Raw genomic sequence first — 20981 nt, 5'->3', positions numbered from 1 at the left:
AAAGAAACACTAACTTATCTTATGAGGCCAGTATTATGCCAATACCAACTCCAGATAAAAACATCACAAGAATAACGGGGGAACCTGTCCCCAATATTTCAATGTAGGTTCTTTCTATTTTCCATAAGTGTTGACTGGCTGAGAAATAAAGAGAAAGAGTACAAAGAGAGGAATTTTACAGCTGGGCCTCTGGGGGTGACATCACATATCGGTAGGACCGTGATGCCCACCTGAGCCTTAAAGCCAGCAAGTTTTAAGGATTTCAAAAGGGGAGGGGGTGTTAGAAAAGGGAGTAGGTCACAAAGATCACATGCTTCAAAGGGCAAAAAGGAGAACAAAGATCACATGCTTTTGAGGAAACAGGACAAGGGCAAACTCAGAACTACTGATAAGGGTCTGTGTTCAGCTGTGCATGTATTGTCTTGATAAACATCTTAAACAAAAGAAAACAGGGTTTGAGAGCAGAGAACCGGTCTGATCACAAATTTACCAGGGTGGAGTTTCCCAATCCTAGTATGCCTGAGGGTACTGCAGGAGACCAGGGCGTATTTCAGTCCTTATCTCAACTGCATAAGACAGACACTCCCAGAGCGGCCATTTATAGACCTCACCCCAGGAATGCATTCCTTCCCCAGGGTATTAATTACTAATATTCCTTGCTAGGAAAAGAATTTAGCGATATCGTCCCTACTTGCACGTCCGTTTGTAGGCTCTCTGCAAGAAGAAAAATATGGCTCTATTTTGCCCAACCCTGCAGGCAGTCAGACCGTATAGTTATCTTCCCTTGTTCCTTGAAAATCACTGTTATTCTGTTCTTTTTCAAGGTGCACTGATTTCATATTGTTCAAACACACGTTTTACAATCAATTTGTACAGTTAATACAAATATCATAGTGGTCCTGAGGTGATGTACATCCTCATCTTACAAAGATAACAGGATCAAGAGATTAAGACAGGTGTAAGAAATTATAAGAGTATTATTTGGGAACTGATAAATGTCCATGAAATCTTCACAATTTATGTTCAGAGATTGAAGTAAAAACAGGTATAAGAAATTATAAAAGTATTATTTGGGAACTGATATATGTCCATATTAAAATGAAATCTTCACAATTTATGTTCCTCTGCCGCGGCTCCAGCTGGTCCCTCCATTCGGGGTCCCTGATTTCTCGCAACATCTCTCCCTTTTTTTATATATAAATGTGCCATGGTGCTGAAGGCTTGTTCGTTTTCTTGGTTTTGACGCAGGATTCTTTGACTGGTCCAGCACACTAAAAACAAGCCGATTAAACAGAGAAACATAATTCCAAAATTTACTACAGTGGAGCTCCCCATAGACTTAATCCAAGTCGTGGGGTTTAGTCCAGAAAGACTTTGTGCCACCTGATCTAACGCCTCAGCTCCAGGCACAATGGATAAATGAGCTTGAGAGCCTTCAAAAATTTGTTTCTTTAATTTAGTTATGTCCAAGGATAAATTATCTTCCCTACCCAGAAGTGTCCTTTGACCATTTCCCATTAATGATCAGTCTTGTTGTAGGAATATGGTGTGATACAGAAATCAGAAGTATTCCAATCGCACTGCATTTGCATGCGATGTTTGAGACTCATTAGCCGATCCCCAAGCCAAATAACAGACTGTCTTAAATCATTAATTTGATTAGCCAATTTTTGATCAATGCCTTGTTGAGAATTCCACATTTGGGTGGAATTGGCTTGCCAATCATTAACAAAATGAGCCGTTTGAATAGATTGATGTAATGCCATTCTGGCAGTGGTGGCCAGTGTAATGACTGTAATTAGGCCCATGATCACAGTGATTAAAGTGAAAACAAATCTCTTAGATCTTTTGAGAATTCGTTGTAACACTTCATTAATTAAATGTACTGAGGGGGAAGATTCCCAGGTCTGGGTAAAGTTACCAATATCCAGATTCCTTCTTGAACTCGAACCAACATTGTACTTTTCCTGGAGTCAAAACGGGAGTTAATACAAGTGTATAAATGACAGGTAATGCATTGGACAGTTTGATTGTTTGTCCAAATTTTGATATTTCCCACTAATAGCATGTAAGGAGGCTTAACACAACTCTATATAGGAAGAGTCAGGTTGGAGGTAAACAAAGCATAATGTTTGAATGTACGTTGATAGGGAGAGGAGCGGCGGTGGCAATTCCTGATGTTCTCTGCCGTAAAGAAGCAATCCAAGGTGCCTGGGGATGCCAAAGAAGTAGAGGGGCATACCTGGGTTGAGAAGAATTATCATAATGCCAATTGAAGTCCCATAAAGGGGTATTGGCATCAAAAAGAGGAAAAGGATTCAAAGGGGATTTATCTTGGTGGTCAGAATCACGGATGCGAGGGGTGGTAGTGGGGACAACAGACAGAAAAGTTTCCCCTTCCCATACTCGCAGTCCGGACATGGCAATAGCCAATTTCCAAAGGTCTGGGTGTTCTGGGCTCAGAATGGGGAATATCATACAAGGCCTCTGGGGGTAATGCCCTTATCTTCCCATTTTAAGGGAAAGAACGAGCGGAACCTTCTATGCAAAATAGGATGATGATCCTTGTCCTCCCAGTAAGAAATAAAATAAGTAGCCTCCAGACATTCCCTTCTGCCAGAGGAGCAATTGTTTTTTGAATAGCCCTTTGGTGTCCAGTCTATTATTAAACCACGAGTCATTTTTTAATACTACTGCATGTAAGTTAACACAGTCTTCCCAAATTAAAGTTTTAGATGGGCGCTCAAAATTTTTAGGACATGGTTTTCCTACAGGTTTTTTGTTTTTTGTTTTTTTGTTGTTGAGATGGAGTCTCACTCTGTCGCCCAGGCTGGAGTGCAGTGGCTCACTGCAAGCTCCACCTCCCAGGTTCACACCATTCTCCTGCCTCAGCCTCCCGAGTAACTGGGACTACAGGCACCCGCCACCATGCCTGGCTAATTTTGTTTTGTATTTTTAGTAGAGACGGGGTTTCACCATGTTAGCCAGGATGGTCTCGATCTCCTGACCTTGTGACCCGCCCGCCTCGGCCTCGCAAAGTGCTGGGATTACAGGTGTGAGCCACCGCGCCCAGCCTTCCTACAAGTTTATATTGAAAGTATGGTGTATCAACTACAGACCATTATCTCTCTCTCTCTCTTTTTTTTTTTTTTTGAGACTGAGTCTCTCTCTGTGGCCCAGGCTGGAGTGCAGTGGAGTGATCTTGGCCAACTGCAACCTCTGCCTCCCAGTTCAAGCAATTTTCCTGCCTCAGCCTCCTGAGTAGCTGGGATTACAAGTGTGCACCACCACGCCTGGCTAATTTTGTATTTTTAGTAGAGACAGGGTTTCACTGTGTTGGCCAGGCTAGTCTCAAACCCATGACGTCAAGTGATCCGCCTGCCTCAGCCTCCCAAAGTGCTGGGATTACAGGCATGAGACACCATGGCAGGCCCAGATCATTATCTCTTATGAATATAAATGCAAAATTCTCAACAACATTCTATCAAACCAAATCCAGTAACAAATAAAGATAATTACATGCCATGGCCAAGTGGAATCTATCACAGTAGTGCAAGATTGGTTTACCAACCAAAAGTCAATCAATTTAATATATCATATCAGCAGGATAAAGAACACAAAGCATATGATCCTCCCAACAGATGTAGAAAAACAGTATTTGCCAAAATTCAACTCCTTCATAATAACGCTCAACAAAGTAGGAAGGATGTGAACTTCTTAACCTGATAAAGGCATCTATGGAAAAACCAAGAGCCAACATAATGCTTAATGGTTAAAGACTGAATGCTTTCCCCCTAATATCAGGAACATGGACAGAATATCCACTTTCCCACTTTATTCAACATTGTAGGCAAGAAAAGGAACAAAAGGCCTTCAGATTGGAAAGGAAGAAGAAAAATTCTTATCTAAAGATGACATCTTATAAATAGAAAGTCCTAAGGAATCTACTCAGAAACTACTCGAACTAATATATAAGTTCAGCAGAACTGCAGTATGTAAGATCAACATACAAAAATCAAATATATTTCTATACATTTGGAATAAACAGTCTGAAAATGAAGTTAAAACCATTTAGGATCAACAGGAATAAAACATTTGGGAATAAATTTAACAAAAGAAGTACAAAAATGTATACTCTGAAAACTACAAAACATTGCTGAAAGAATGAAAGAAGACCTAAATAAATGGAAAGCCATCCCCCATGTTCGTGGATTCAAGGCAGCTATGCTCACCACTGCATCATCCATGCATTCCCAAGTTCATAGAGTTTGCTGTACAACTTACAAAGTATACAACCCATAACTGCCCCCTCAAAATTAAATAACTTATTTTATGATGTCAAGTCTTTACCTTGGGCTGTCAAGTCAATCCATCCCAAAAGTAGGAAGTAGGTCACTTGATATTTTAGGTATGTCTCCTTAGATTTATAGTTACTTTTTCGCAATCTCCCAGTAAATGGAAAATAAAGCACTTTGTCCCAAGTAACAATAATTCATAAGTAGTTATTATTCCTGCTTTATAGATAAAGAACTGAAGCTCAGAGAGACTTAATTTGCTTAAGGAAGGACAGCTGTGGAGCCATTGTCTAGTTCAGGTCCATCAGTTACAAAGCCCTGTTTGTTTTGACTATGCCATGTTGCATTTGAAACAGGAGTACATTAGATTTTTTAAATAGTAGACTGGCCTCTTAAGTTTCAGAGTGGTTTTGTTCAGAGACCCTGTTTATAATATATTCCAGTATTAAGAATTTGTGTTCAATTGTTAATACCATAAATATCTATTTTGTGCTTACTGCATGCAGGCACTATGATGAGTAAATAGTAATGAATATATTAATCCTTACTTTAGCAGAGAAAGTAAGTATGCAAATAAACAATTGCAGTATAGCAAGATAACTGCAGTGCTGGAAGTCTTAAGTAAGAACAGTGGTAACATAGAAGAAAGTAATCAGCTCTACTGGAGTGGCCATAGAAGATGAGATGATTGAATTGGACATTCAAGGCTATGTAGGAGTTTGTCACTTGATATATGCGTGCTTCTTTGTGTGTCATGACTAACTATGGAAAGCATTTATGCATAAACATAAGTATTGAGTTTTTAAGTAAATAAGGTAGGAAAAAAGTTCATTATTAGTTTGCAGGAATCCTGTGTTCCTTTACACCTTTTTAATAATTAGCTTTGTGTTCAGGTATAATTAAAACTCCTTGGCAAAATACAGAAGCCTGAGAAGGGAAATGCTTTTTGCTGTCGTGTGGTTTGTAAAATGCATTGCAAAACAACTAGCTATTAGAGTTCTTTAATTCTGTTGTATCTGCTTTTTGGAATTTAAAGTTAAATGGACAAAGTAAAAGAAAAATTTGTGAGTTTATGAACAATTTCATTCTTTTATCAAATTGTGGTAAACTCAACAAGTGAATATACTTGGGATATACGCTTTTCAAATTTTTCAGGAGAAAAAGCTTTAAATTGCATTTGTGACTTTTCTAGTTGTCAGTGGTTTCTCACACGCAAATCCTGTGTGTTAATGTGTCAGTGGTTTCTTTTGTTGTTGTGTTTTTTGGGTTTTTTTTTGTTTTTTTTTTTTGAGACAGAGTCTCACTCTTTCGCCCAGGCTGGAGTGCAGTGGCGCGATCTCCGCTCACTGCAACCTCCGCCTCCCAGGTTCATGCCATTCTCCTGCCTCAGCCTCCCAAGTAGCTGGGACTACAGGCAACCGCCGCCACGCCCGATTAATTTTTGTATTTTTAGTAGAGATGGGGTTTCACCGTGTTAGCCAGGATGGTCTTGATCTCCTGACCTCGTGATCCGCCTGCCTCGGCCTCCCAAAGTGCTGAGATTACAGGCGTGAGCCACTGCGCCCGGCTCAGTGGTTTCTGATGAAACTACAATTTAAAGCTTTTTTGCAACACCTATTTGGTAAAAAATTTATTCTATAGGATTTTGAGCAGTTTCTAACATTAATTTGTATAGTTGTTACCTAAAATAATGAATGATAAGTTCTGCGTTTATGAAGAAATATCTTATTAGAGCCATGTATCAACATAACTATTTTGGTTTTTTAAAAAATTAACCAGCTCCCTTATGTCTTAATGTAGCCTTTTGGTCACCTATTTCATTATCCCCCTTGGGATAAATAGAGAAAATTGACAGGGAAATGGTAATCTTCTACTTTCAGAATCTTTGATTTGACCAAGTTGTAATACTTATACAATTGGGCTAAATAAAAGGGTGTCTATTACCTAATATAGATTTTTGGAAGTGCATGTAGACAATTCTGGAAAATAGGGTATCTGTTTACAGGTGACTGGCAATTATTACAAATGAAAGGATGGGACTTTGTGTTTTGTTTTGGTTTTGGTTATTGCAGTGGCTGATGTTTTGGTACTCCAGAGTAGGTTAAGTATGCATTATATGGTTATGGCAGAGGTTTCTGATATGCTGTATTTGAGAAAACATATTTAAATATATGCAGATTTTAGTAATAGTTTTAGTGGCAATACTCTTTGCAAACTCATTTGATTATATTTAAGGTAATCATTATTTTGCGAAACTGTATTGCTATCTGAATCTAGAACTCTATCTACATGATACTGTATGCTAAATTGTATATAGCAATATATTAAAATCAGTGCCTTATGGTGAATCCAAAGTGATTAAAAGGAAACACTGCTTTTCATTTATGAATGCATGTTTAAGAAAGAAAAATATATTTCATTTTTAGATTATATAAATGGTGGTGAACTTTTTACTCATCTTTCTCAAAGAGAGCGTTTCACAGAGCATGAGGTGCAGATTTATGTTGGAGAGATTGTGCTTGCCCTCGAACATCTCCACAAGGTAAGACTCTTCATTTTTCAAGTTTCTTTTCTGAAGTCTGTTAACTAAGGTAATAATGGAGCTGGAAGAGCTAATGTTTTTACATGTTATTGTCTTAGTGGAGATTATGAAAGCACACTTATAGAACATTACCAATTTTCTCAATTTCATAATTCCGTTTGAAAAAATCTACTTTCCAATTGTACTTGCTATGATAGAGATTAAAAAGAACCTAAGCAGGTTTTGGCTTTTATCCTGAAAAATCCTAATGCTTATTTGTTACAAAGTATCATTATAATAAAAGCTTTTAATTGTTAAAATAACCAATAAAATGAAACCATCAGTCATAATATGTATTTCCTTCATTGTAATTTACTGCATTGCAGACTCTGCCTGTACATCTTCAGGGTGTATCCTGATGAGGTTGGAGAATAAGAGTTATTTCCCACTCGCACTCTGGCTTTCTTTTCCATTTGTTTTGTCCCTGACACCGTCTCTTGCTCCCACCCCCTCTCTCCTCCACTGTCCCCAGGTAGGATGAACTCTTACTAAAAAACTTTAAAGGGAATTCATGTCTGTGACCCTATGCAAACTGTAACAATCAGTTTAAACTCTAAGAAATGTTATTGCAGATAACCATTAATCTTGAGCCAAGAAATTTTGACTCATTTTTTGTTTTACTTAATGAGGAAACATTGTAGAAGCAGTCATTATGTAGACTGGGCTTGTGTTTTTCCTCAGAGACAGAAAGTACTCAAGTAATTTTTAAATTAGGACAATTCAGGTACATCATGAAGCCACCCTTCCTTGTCCTGTTATATTCAGGTCCTACACTAGTTTAAGATAGAGATTGAAATGCTGATTATGGAGCATAGAAAAGAAAGGAGAGAATTGAAGGGAAAAGGAAGGATGAAGGATGACATTTCTAAAGGGGCAGGCAGCAAGGTGGAGGTAACAGGTGGGTGAGGCTGTGAGAATAAATTATGGTAAGATGTAAGAAAAAAAGAGATCAGGAAAAGGGCAGATCCAGCCCAGAGCAGAAACCAGACCTGCCAGGTGAAGGGAGATGGTTCAAGGGTAGGAATCTTAGGGAGACTGAATGAAAAATGTGTGAGAACAAGGAGGGAAAGAAACCTTTGGTAATGGGGGGTTGAGGGGCAGGGCTGCAGCACAATGGAGAGGAAGAGGAACGAGGTGCAGTCAAGTAGGCACTCAAACTGAGGTAGCAGAACAGACACTTGGACTTCTTTTCATGGAATTATTGATACGGTAACAAGCTTTAAGATGATTTTTGTGGGATATAAGATACTTAAGACATTTTCATACAAGAAACTATTGGACCCAAGAATATGCTGCAAAGAAAGACCTTTGAAATTTATGATTTAGGGCAATTAGTTTATAATATAAAAATGATGGTAGAAATCATCATAAATATGAGTAAGAAACAAAATGAATAGCTCCAGTGAGTAAGCTAGGAAGTCCAGTGTAGTGGTGCAATCTTGGCTCACTGCAGCCTCCACCTTCCCAGGCTCAGGTGATCCTCTCGTGTCAATCTCCCGAGTAGCTGGGACCACAGGAACGTGCCACCACACCTGGCTAAGTTTTGTATTTTTTATAGAGATGAGGTTTTGCCATATTGCCTAGGTTGGTGTTGAACTAGACTCAAGCAATCTGCCCGCCTCAGCCTCCCAAATTACAGGCATGAGCCACTGTGCTTGTCCGAAAATCCGGTTTTTAATTTATGTGAAACTTGCTGATTGTCAAACACAGAAGTAAATAAAACAATGAATGTTGGATATAACTGCAATTGATATGGAATGAGAGTAATATAGTAAATGAACTCTTGGTTAACCTTCTCTTAATCTTACTACCCTAAAAAGATACAGATAAATATAACGCAAAGCCAGCAATGTTAATCTTGATAAAGCTACTAACATTGGGTTTCACAGGAAGAGGCAAAAATGGATGTTTACTTGCAAGTGATGAGGTGACGCAGATAGTGAATTATTTGTTTCTAAAATCTTTTCTAAAGAGGTTGTTTTTTAGGAAAAAGCATCTCCTGGTTGTTAGATGCATATAATGCTCCAAGTCAATGTCTGTTCAATATAAGCTCTAGACATTTTCCTTCCTGTCTGTCTTGTAGAACACTGGGGCTCTTAAAGGAAAATTGCCTAGTACTTTTGTGTTTTGTTGTGTTGTGTTGATACAGGGTCTTACTCTGTTGCCCAGGCTGGAGTGCAGTGGCACGATCACAGCTCACTGCAGCCTCAACCTGCTTGACTGAGGTGATCCTCCTACCTCAGCCTCCTGAGTAGCTGGGACAACAGGCATGCGCAACCACACCTGGCTAATTTTTGTATTTTTTGTAGAGACAGGGTTTTGCCATGTTGCCCAGGCTAGTTTCAAACTCCTGAGCTCAGATGATCCTCCCATCTTGGCTTCCCAAACTGCTGGAATTACAGGCATGGGCCACCCACACTTGTCCGTTTTTTATTCTGTTCTTTTTTTTAAAAAAAAAAAAAGAGACATAGGGTCTAAAAATAGACATATGGTCTCGCTCTGTTGCCCAGGCTGGAATGCTATCATAGGTCGCTGTGGCCCCAGACACCCTGAGCTCAAGTGATCCTCCTGACTCAGCTTCCCGAGTAGCTCTAGGACTACATGTGTGCCACCACACCCAGCTAATTTTTTTTTTTTTTTGAGATGGAGTTTTGCTCTTGTTGCCCAGGCTGGAGTGCAGTGGCGTGATCTCAGCTCACCGTAACCTCCACCTCCCGGGTTCAAGTGATTCTCCTGCCTCAGCCTCCCGAGTAGCTGGGATTACAGGCATGTGCCACCACGCCCGGCTAATTTTGTATTTTTAGTAGAGTCGGGGTTTCTCCATGTTGGTCAGGCTGGTCTCGAACTCTTGACCTCAGGTGATCTGCCCACCTCGGCCTCCCAAAATGTTGGGATTACGGGCGTTAGCCACCACTCCTGGCCCAGCTAATTTTTAAAATTTTTTGTAGAGATGGGTCTCACTGTGTTGCCCAGGCTAGTCTTGAACTCCCAGATTCAAGTGACCCTCCTGCCTCAGCCTTCCAAAGTCTAGGGTTACAGACATGAGCCACTGTGCCTGGCCCCTAGTGTTTTTCTTTATGCAATTTTGATTTCCATTTTAAGAGATTATTAAGAACTTTCTCATATTCTTAGCATTGAGGAAAACAATATTTCTAAGTTTAGAAACATTTAATTCAGGCTGACATAACTGAAAACATGAAACAGAATTCATGCAGATCAAGCACCTCTTAATATGAGTTGGATAGATTATTTGTTATATAGCCGAAGTGTTTTGCTATAGAACTTACAAAAAGGTAAGATTTATAAATGCAAAGTAAAACAGGGATCTATAAATGTTACTTAATTGATTTTCTTTGCTTATTTAGAACTAAAGTTTGAGCCTAGTGCAGTGGCTCACACCTGTAATCCCAGCTACTCTGGAGGCTGAGGTGGGAGGATGGCTTTAGCCCAGAAGTTTGAAGTTGCAGTGAGCTAGGACCACGCCACTGCACTCCAGCCTGGGTGACAGAGTGAGACCCTATCTCAAAACAACAACAACAATAACAACAACAAAAAACAACTAAAGTTTGAGTAAAATTAACCTATGATCTTCAACCTTTATGTTTAAGAGCCTGTTAATCAACAATTCTTTATAAATTTCCTGTTTTATACATGGTGTGCTGCACAAATACCTATAAATACATAAAAAGTGAAAAAAAGAGTTAGAGTATAGGTATATAGAGACAAATAGGAAATAGCTAGAAAATATCAGTCATGTATAGGTAAGTACAATGTGAACATAGGTGTTGTAGGATGAAAAACAAGGAAATGACAGGGGATCTGGTTAGTCAGGAAAGTCTTCTGAAGCCATTAGGAAGTGATGGACAAGAATTGGCTATGAAGGCACCTGAAGGTCATCTAGAGTGAGAGTGAACTAGGAAGAATAGAGACATGAAGAAGCACGAGTCAAGAGGGAGGCCCTAAAGAAGCTGACCCAACAAGGTAGACCCTGTGTCCAAGGAGAACAAAGACATGGTTGGAGAGGTCCAGGGAACGCAGCAGATAAAAGAATTTCCATTTGCCCTGACCAATCACCAAGAGCCATTACAGGATCCTGAGGAGGGAAATGCCTTAAAAAAAAAAAAAAAAAAAAAAAAAGGTAGACAAGAAAGACTGCCCTAATTCATTTTTTTGTAAATTATTTTAAATTTTATATTTCTTTGTTTTTGCAGTTGGGGATTATATATCGTGATATTAAGCTTGAGAATATTCTACTTGATTCTAATGGCCATGTGGTGCTGACAGATTTTGGTCTGAGTAAGGAGTTTGTGGCTGATGAAGTGAGTATATTTTAATTTGAAGTTAGTAATAACAGCATGTAAACAAGGATGAAAACTTAGCTGTAGAATAAACATTTAGCAGAAAACTGCCCTGTGAATTCTGAACTTTTGTGCAGGTTTGTCCGTGGAAAATGTAGAGATTTTTAGTTTAAAATTCGTATGGAGCTGTCCTGTTAAAATTGCGGTAAACCTTGATGGGTATATCAGAATTCCTATTTATTTAAAAAAGAAAAAAGACACTATGCGTTTAACTTTCCCCATAAAATATATAAAATATAACTGAAAAATCAAATAACTCTTTTGGCCCTTCAGGAGAATTATGGCTTTGATAGTGGCCAATAAAGAATCATAAAGCAAAGTACATACAGTTTACATTGTGGTAACAAAGTAGGACATGCTATGAAGGCCCTTTGAATTCGCTTGACAAGAATGACAGAGATCTACTAGACCCAATTTTTAAATAATATTGCTGGTTTTTGCTCAACATGAATTAAAATATGGTGGCTAATGTGCAGATTTTACATTTGGAGAACTTTAATTTTCAGTATTAATTAGAATTTGTTTAATATTACAAATGCATTTAATGACACTTAAAATTGTACATCTATTAGTTGTAATTAAGTACTGTTTATGTAATGGGTGTAATAGAAGTTACATTTATTTCTGCACTACAAGTTATTCAAGATAACTAGTAAATTTGAATGTCAGTTTCATTTCTATCTAGGAAATTGTTGGTATAGAATATGAAATCATACTAAAATTTTCATAGTGAAGGACTTTGTTGTTATAAAATACATCATTCTTGGATTCCAAATTAGGTATATCTATTTCTGATTGGTTTTTGGAGTATTGCTAAAGCAATCCTAGGTGAGTGAGATAAGTGCTGAAATTATAAAAATTAAAGATCCTAATTTTTTAATCGCATCTATATTCATTCAGTTTACTTATAAAATAAATATTTATTTATCACCTCTACTATGCTGGGTACTGGACAATACAATAATAAATGAAGTGAAAATGATCTCTGCCTTCATGAAGCTGAAGTTATTACAGTAAATTGATCATCTTTGATACAAATATCGTAGTTATAAAATAGATGAATTTTGAGTCTACTTCTAAATTTGATTTTTAAAACTTTTTATGCCTTTGTAAAAATTTTAGTGATGACTTCAGCAAATTGTAGCAGATTAAATCTGTTTACCGTTGCCTCCTTAATAAATCCCACAAGGATAAAAGGAACGGGATAAGATAGACATGCACTCCAAAGGGAAAAGAGAAAATAGCAACTTCATTTTAGAAGATGGATGACAGTAACATGGGAAGCCTAAAAGCAGGCTCTCTGTACTTCTGACCCCCTAAAAAGGTTCAGTAACTGGAGACAGCAAGTATCCCTCGAAGTAGGCATGCAGGTGATGCAGGACCCAGGAGGATTGATTGAAAGTCTGTGTAAGAAACAGATAACCCCCAGATCCTATCTCTGCCCCTGTTCACATAGGCAGCTGTGCCTTCCTCACCCTAAGGGAAGACTGACAAGGTCTGTGCATTCAGGGACAATGGGCACAGCTAAGGATGAGGATACCATACAGAAAATGACAGGTATGGTGAAAATGGACACACAGAACTGTGCAAACTCCCTCGGCGGCTTTCTAGCACTTCACTGAGCACAGTGGCTTCCCAGGCAGGAGTCTGGAGGAGTTTTCTCTGAAAAGCCAAGAACAAAATCTCCATAGATGTTGTCAGTAATTTTGCCACTGAACTGGCCCAGCCAAATCTCTCTACAGAGAAGCCTGGGGCTTGGCAATCCCACCCGGTGCCACAGAAGCATGTTTGTGATGATGCCACAATTAAAAAAAATAGTTTTGTAACTGTATTTTACTATAATTAATTTCCTCTACAATGCTATCTATTTTAAAATATTATTTTGAGAAGGGGTCCACAGGCTTCAACAGACTGCCAAAGGGGTCCTTGGTTTGTAAATGTGTAAAACTCCCCCTGCATAGAGAGATTTGATGATCACTTTTATTTGCTCATTCCATTGATATTTGTTGAGGGCCTTCTATGTGCTAGATCAGCAGTCCCCAACTTTTTTGGCACTAGGGACTGGTTTCCTGAGAGACATTTTTCCCAAAGACGAGGGTCAGGGTATGGTTTTGGGATGATTCAAGTGCATTACATTTATCATTAGATTCTCATAAGGAATGTGCAACCTAGATCCCTTGCATGCACACTTCACAATAGGGTTGGCACTCCTAGGAGAATCTAATGCCACCACTGATCTGACAGAAGGCAGAGCTCAGGTGGCAATGCTTGTCTGCTGCTCACCTCCTGCTGTGTGCCCTGTTTCCTAACAGGCCGCAGACCAGTACTTGTCCGTGGCCTGGGGGTTAGGGGCCCATATGCTAGATGGTAGGCTAGGTTCTGGTAGTACACTCATGAAAAGAATCACTTAATAATTCCTCTGTTTATAGGTATGTGTGGCAGATCATTTGGCAATAGATAGAAACAGACTTTGGCCCTGGGGAACAGCAAAATGTTAGGACTCAAAACTAAACAAACAAATAAAAATCAAAGTTGACCAGAGTTGCTAGGTCTTAATACAGTAATAAGCATTAGTCAGAAATGCTGTGTGACTGAATCAGCCAGGTCACTCTTCACAAGAGGAGAGTTTGCTGCTAGTCATGTCAACAGCCACCCTTCAAGGGGATGATGGAGATCCAGTCAAATACCATCATCTTTGAGCACTTAGTGGTCTGGGTGCAAAAATGAAATAGGAGAGTTCAAGCTGAAGTAGAGGAGTAATTAGTAGGCGCCCTTATTTACTGAATACAGCCTCACCCTAGGTTATGTTAATAGTTTAACATTACTATTAAGCTTTAAGGGTTGCATATCTCTTTGATCCTTAGACTGTCTGCTCATTCTTCCTCTTAGCCCTAGAGGGACATACTATCATGCTTGGCTTCAGGTTTAACTCTCAGGGCTCAGGTAGAAATTTTCCTTTGCTGAGTCCTCTGAAACTTGATCTAATGGTTCTTTGCTCCTCTGATTCCACCCAGCACCTATTTAGGAAGTTTCTCTATCTAGACCCTTTCTTACCTTAAAAATATTCCCATGAAACCATTTCTATTTTGATTAGCTTGCATTCCTTTTTGGTTTCCATGTCAGCCCCAACTCATATCAAAATACCATATTTTTTGGAACAAGTTTCTTTCTGCTGCATCCCTAATCTGCCTCCTTGGTTTCCAGGTTAAATGTGTATCTTTATGGTATGGTTTGGCTGTGTCCCCACCCAAATCTCATCTTGAATTCCCACATGTTGTGGGAAGGAACTGGTGGGAGTTAACTGAATCATGGGGGCAGGTTTTTCTCATGCTATTCTTGTGATAGTGAATAAGTCTCACGAGACCTAATGGTTTTAAAAACGGGAGTTTCCCTGCAACAAGTTCTCTCTCTCTTTGTCTCCTGCTATCCATGTAAGACATGACTTGCTCCTTCTTGCCTTCCACCATGATTGTGAGACCTCCCCCATCCACATGGAACTGTAAGTCCATTAAACCTCTTCTTTTGTAAATTGCCTAGTCTTGGATATATCTTTATCAGCAGTATGAAAACGGACTAATACAGTAAATTGGTACCACGAGTGGGGTGCTGCTGAAAATGTGGAAGCGACTTTGGAACTGGGTAACAGGCAGAGGTTGGAACAGTTTGGAGGGCTCAGAAGAAGACAGGAAAATGTGATAAAGTTTGGACCTTCCTAGAGACTTGTTGAATGGCTTTGAGTAAAATGCTGATAATGATATGGACAATGAAATCCAGCCTGAGGTGGTCTCAGATGGAAATGAGGAACTTGTTGGGAAGTAGAACAAAGGTAACTCTTGTAATGTTTTAGCAAAGAGACTGGTGGCATTTTGCCCCTGCCCTAGAGATTTGTGGAACTTTGAACTTGAGAGAGGTGATTTAGGGTATCTGGCAGAAGAAATTACTAAGCAGCAAAGCATTTAAGAGATGACTTGGGTGCTATTAAAGGTATTCGGTTTTAAAAGGGAAACAGAGCATAAAAGTTCGGAAAATTTGCAGCCTGACAATGCACTAGAAAAGAAAATCTTGTTTTCTGAAGAGAAATTCAAGCCAGCTGCAGAAATTTGCATAAGTAAGAAGGAGCTGGATGTTAATCACTATAACAAGGGGGGAAAATGGCTCAGGGCTTGCCAGAGACCTTTATGGCAGCCCCTCCCATCATAGGCCTGGAGGTTTAGGAGGAAAAAATGGTTTTCTGGGCCGGGCACAGGGCCCCTCTGCTGTGTGCAGTCTGGGGACTTGGTGCCCTGCTTCCCAGCTGCTACAGCCATGACTAAAAGGATCCAAGGTACAGCTCAGGCTGTTGCTTCAGAGGATGGAAGCCTCAAGCCTTGGCAGCTTCCATGTGATAGTGAGCCTGTGGGTACACGGAAGTCAAGAATTGAGGTTTGGGAACCTCCACCTAGATTTCAAAGGATGTGTGGAAACACCTGGATGCCCAGGCAGAAGTTTGCTGCAGGAATGGGGCCCTCACGGAGAACCTCTGCTAGGGCAGTGCAGAAGGGAAATGTGAAGTCGGATCCCCTACACAGAGTTCCTACTGGGGCACTGCCTAGTGGAGCTGTGAGAAGAGGGCCACCGTCCTTTAAACCTCAGAATGGTAGATCCACCAACAGCTCACACCGTGCACCTGGAAAAGCCACAGACACTCAACGCCAGTCTGTGAAACCAGCCAGGAGGGGGACTGTACCCTGCAAAGCCACAGGGGCGGAGCTGCCCAAAGCCATGGGAGCCTACCTCTTGCATCAGCGTGACCTGGATGTGAGACATGGAGTCAAAGGAGATCATTTTGGAGCTTTAAGATTTGACTGCCCTGCTGGATTTTGGACTTGTATGGGACCTGTAGTCCCTTTGTTTTGGCCAGTTTCTCCCATTTGGAGTGGCTGTATTTAACCAATGCCTGTACTCCTGTTGTGTCTAAGAAGTAACTAACTTGCTTTTGATTTTAGAGGCTTGTAGGTGGAAGGGACTTGCCTTGTCTCAGATGAGACTTTGGACTATGGACTTTTGAGTTAATGCTGAAATGAGTTAAGACTTTGTGGGACTGATGGGAAGGCATGATTGGCTTTGAAATGTGAGGACATGCCAGGGGTGGAATGATATGGTTTGGCTGTGTCCCCACCCAAATCTCATCTTGAATTCCCGCATGTTGTGGGAGGGACCTGGTGGGAGGTAATTGAATCATGGGGGCAAGTTTTTCCCATGCTGTTCTCATGATAATGAGTAAATCTTGCAAGATCTGACTGTTTAAAAAATGGGAGTTTTCCTGCGCAAGTTCTCTCTCTCTTTATCTGCTTCCATCCATGTAATATGTGACTTGTTCCTCCTTTCCTTCCACCATGATTGCAAGACCTCCCCAGCCACGTGGAGCTGTGAGCCCATTAAACCTCTTTGTTTTGTGAATTTCCCAGTCTCGGATATGTATTTATCAGCAGTGTGAGAATGGACTGATACACTCTGCCTGCCTTCTCTTCTCTTTAACCTCTTCCTCTTTGACCATTTCTGTCACTGTTTAAGTAGACATAGTCTTTCCGTCTTAAAATTTTAAAAATGGGGAGATGAATGGACTGATAAATAAAAAGGAAAAAAAATCTCAGAATACTGTATTCCCGCCTAGCTATTGTCTCATTGTTCTCCTTTGTCAGTATTTGTCTCTACTTACTCACATGTCCCTTACTCCCTTATCAATTCCAATTCTGCTTGTACCTCCTTGCCCCCCTACCCCGCCACCATCTGCTGAGGCTGTTCTTGCCAATGTTACCATTGATGTGCATATTAATACTTTTTAGTTACTTTATTTGACTGCCTGGTAGTATTGAACTAGAAATCACCTCTCAGCTTGGCTCTGTGACACAACACCCACCTGATTTTCCTTCTCTCTCTCACTGCCTTTTGTTGGCTCTTCTTCTTCTACCTGAGGGTTCCCCTCAGCTCAGTCCTAGGTACTCTTCTTTTTTTTATGCTGTACTCTTCTTACATGCTGCTCATTCCCAGCCTTCTCTTGGCCAACCTTCTCTTCTGGGCTCAAGACCCAAATATGTGAATGTTGTATCTCCACTTGACACTTTCACAGGCTCCTCAAACTGAACATTTTCAAAACAGAAGTAATCTTCCACCAAAATCTGCCTTTCTGTCAGTATATCACAATTTTATATTATAAATTCTGGCTTCATTTGGTTTGGGAAATATATTTAATCTTCAGGAATTTACTTTTTATGTATGTTTGATGTTTCTGCTCATGATATTATACTTATCTCTGTATATATATTAATTTAGTAATTCAAAAAATCTTGGAGTACTTACCATTGCCAGGTATTGCACTAGACCCTAGAAATATAATGGTGAACACAACAAATTCCTTACCCTCCTGAGCCTGTATTCTAGAGATATTTGTCAAATATTCATATAATTATTTCTGGGTTTTTTGTTTTTGTATTTTTTTTTTAAAGATGGGGTCTTGGTCTGTCACCCAGGGTGGCAAGATCGGCTCACTGCAACTTCTACCTCCTGGGGTCAAGCCATCCTCCCACCTCAGACTCCCAAGTAGCTGGGACTCCAGGCACATGCCACTATGCCCAGCTAATTTTTGTATTTTTTGCAGAGACTAGGTTTCACCATGTTGCCCAGGTTGGTCTTGGACTGATCTCAAACAATCCGCCTGCCTTGCTCTCCCAAAGTGCTGGGATTATAGGCATGAGCCACCACGCCCAGCCCATATAATTATTTCTAGATAATGGTTTGCAGCCTAGATTACATACAGGTTAAAGTAAATTTATTTTAGAAACTTTAAAAATATTTTATGATAATAAAAATTTGCTACTTTTACTGTTCTGTTCTCAACCGGAAAATTCGATCAAGCTCTTGAGATTCTGAAAATAACAAAACATTTCTAATTTTCAGGCTAATATATATCTCCCATAGAATTTTTTTGGTAGTACAGTTTTACAAACATTTGTTGAGTTCTTACTTCAAGTCAGAGAATCTGGTAGTTATTGGATATTTGATTTTAATGTTGACAATTTTAAAGACAGTTAAAAAAAAGTGTTGGTAAAGTGATGATAGCTTCAAAATTGTGTCTGTTCATATTTATAAGCAAATAATGTCAAAAAGGACACATTCATGTTTATGCTTAAATATGGTATATGCATTCTGTTTTTATAATTTAACAGTGAGTGTTTGAAAATTTTCAAAACAGATCATTAACACGAATCCCCAGGTAGATAAATACAACTTTAAGGTTCAGTCAAGAAAAATAATATGTTGACTGAACAGTACAGAGTATCTGTACTTAAAGGGAAAAGCCTATGGATTTATGACTGTTTCTCTCTTTCCAGAAGTAGAAAAATCTAACCTTGCTCAATTCAGATAATGTTATTTATTGATTAATTCTTTGAACAATGTAAGAGGCATTTTAGTTAGGGGGATCTTTTTCTGGTTCTCTATTTCCTAGCTTTGGGACATGAGGCAAGTCACTTAGTCATTAACCTCTCTGAGTCTTAATTTCGTCATCTGTAAAATAATATTTATCATACCTAATTTATAGAATTGTCATACAGACACAATGAATTAATGCTTGTGAAAGTACTTTCTAAAGTATAAAGCACTATATCCGTTCTATTTCTGAGAAGTACTGTTTACATTTCAGATTACTGTGAGCAAAATTAAAATATACCATTGAGAATTTAAAATTATTCTCTTTATTTTCTTATTTGTAGTTTTAAATTACATCTTTCTCTAATAAATGCCTAGCTGATAGTGCCACTTTCAAGTTTCTGCTGTTATAATGTACGTATCTCAAGATGTGTAGGTAAGGGTCGGGCTCCATAAAGAGCGTGTTTGCATTGAGAATCAGATAACCTAACCCTAAACCAGCTTTTTAGTTACCTCTGTCTGCCTTGCTAATTGATTTGTACTGACATGTAGTCATGATTTTTTTTTATTTGCATGTGTCCTGAAAATCTATTAGGTCTCTGATAATAAGCTCTATCAGTCATTTGCCAAAATCAGTGACTCTAGGATAATTTAGTTATTTTAAGGTAAACATTGAGTTGGAGGTGTTGGGAAAATAGGAGACCTAGAAACCAAAGTGTTACCCTGTTGCCCCAGTTCTTCCTTTCTTAAAACACTATTACACAATATTCAGATGCTAACACATTAGCTTGAGCCGTTCATTAGTGAGATTTTTTTCCCCCAGATATCTGAGCAGACCTTTGATGCCCCTCCAAAGGATGGGGGGTAAACAGGGATTGCCTGCCAGCTCTCTGCTTCACAGATCCCTTTATAATTATTCTTATGGCAGAAATTTTTGGATCTACTAAAGTTTATTCATAATATGATTTTTTTAAGGTAGATTCAGTGTGAGTAACAACACAGAACAAGCAGGGACAACTTTTGAAATGAGATTATTTTCACAGAAACTTCCAAGTATATATTTCATTTGTTCAAATCATGTTAAATATGTGTTTTTAAATTTACTTGATAACTATATTTAGCAGTCACAGTTTATTTTTATCTATTTTCTAAGAAAGAAAGGAAAATGATTCCGAACTATGCTGAGTGTCAGGGACTTTAAAGTCCATAAGGGCAAAAGATATCCTAGAACAATAAGAATGCATAAATGTGAATAATAAATGTTTATATTTTCCAAATTTCTCTTTAAATTTTTATGCTATAAAACACAATAAAAATAGAAAATAATATAACTGAGTTTATGTGCCCACTTTTCACGTTTTCAGTTATGAAAATTTTATAATTTTTTCCATTAATTCAGTGAATATTCATTGAATGTCTCCTGTGATCCAGGCACTGTTCTATCTCAGTGTTGAGATCTTGCAATGAATGAGCAAAATGGACACAAATTCTTCCTTTACACGGGGAGGCAGACAATAAGAAATAAGTATTTCTGTAGTATGTTAGATAGCAATAAGTTGCAAGAAGACAAGTATAGTAGGGAACAGGAATAGGGAATAGGGTGAGAAGAGGCTACATTTTGAAATCAAGTGGTCAGGAAAGGCCTCACCAAGGTGATAGTGCAGTAGAGACATGAAGGAAGTGAGAGAGTGAGCCATGTAGATATCTCAGGAAGGAGATTTCTAGGTAGAGGGATCAGCCAATATTAAGGCCCTTTAAGGTGGGGTTATGGAATGAGTGAGGGTTAGAGGCCGTTGTGGGCATACAGAATGAGTGAGAGTTACAGTAGTAGGAAAGAACATGGAGGTGATCATATGGAAGAAGGATTGTACAGATTACTCAGGGCATTGAAGATCATTGTAAGGACTATGGCTTCTTCCCTGCACAAAATGGGGAGCCACTGGGGAGTTTTGAGTAGAAGAGTAGTGATCTCCTATTTTGGAAGAATAATTCTGGTTGATAACTGTGATAATCCTGTAGTGGGACAAGTGTGGAAACATGAGGTCCAGATAGAAAACTGTTGAAGTAATCCAAGCAAGAGATGGAACTGGCCTAGACTATGGAGTAGCAGATTTTAGGACTATTTTGACATTAGATCTAATGGAATTTTTTGATGAGTTAGATGTGGGGTATGAGAATTCAGAAGAAATCTAGTGTGGCCCCAAGGTTTTTGGCCAGAACAGCTGGAAGGATGAAATTTCCATCAACTAATATGGGGTAGGCTGCTGATGGGGAGCTATCTGGGGTTACAAGAGGAGAAGTTCAGCTGGACAGGTTAAGTTTGAGACATTTATTAGACAC

General features: G+C 39.1%; 1 protein-coding gene across 3 annotated transcripts in view; it reads left to right on the top strand.

Moving 5' to 3' along the window:
* Positions 1-20981, top strand: part of RPS6KA5 (ribosomal protein S6 kinase A5) — a 211671-nt gene that overhangs the window by 105931 nt on the left and 84759 nt on the right. For all 3 annotated transcript variants that reach the window (XM_055097945.2, XM_003832764.6, XM_024925409.4), the window contains exons 4-5: positions 6722-6837; positions 11088-11195. In XM_055097945.2, coding sequence (XP_054953920.1) covers positions 6722-6837; positions 11088-11195 — 224 coding nt within the window. The remainder of the gene's footprint in view (positions 1-6721; positions 6838-11087; positions 11196-20981) is intronic.

Source organism: Pan paniscus, chromosome 15 (assembly GCF_029289425.2).
Source record: "Pan paniscus chromosome 15, NHGRI_mPanPan1-v2.0_pri, whole genome shotgun sequence".
Classification (NCBI taxonomy): domain Eukaryota; kingdom Metazoa; phylum Chordata; class Mammalia; order Primates; family Hominidae; genus Pan; species Pan paniscus.
Note: the sequence above shows the minus strand (reverse complement) of the source record. Positions and strands in the feature narration are given on the sequence as shown.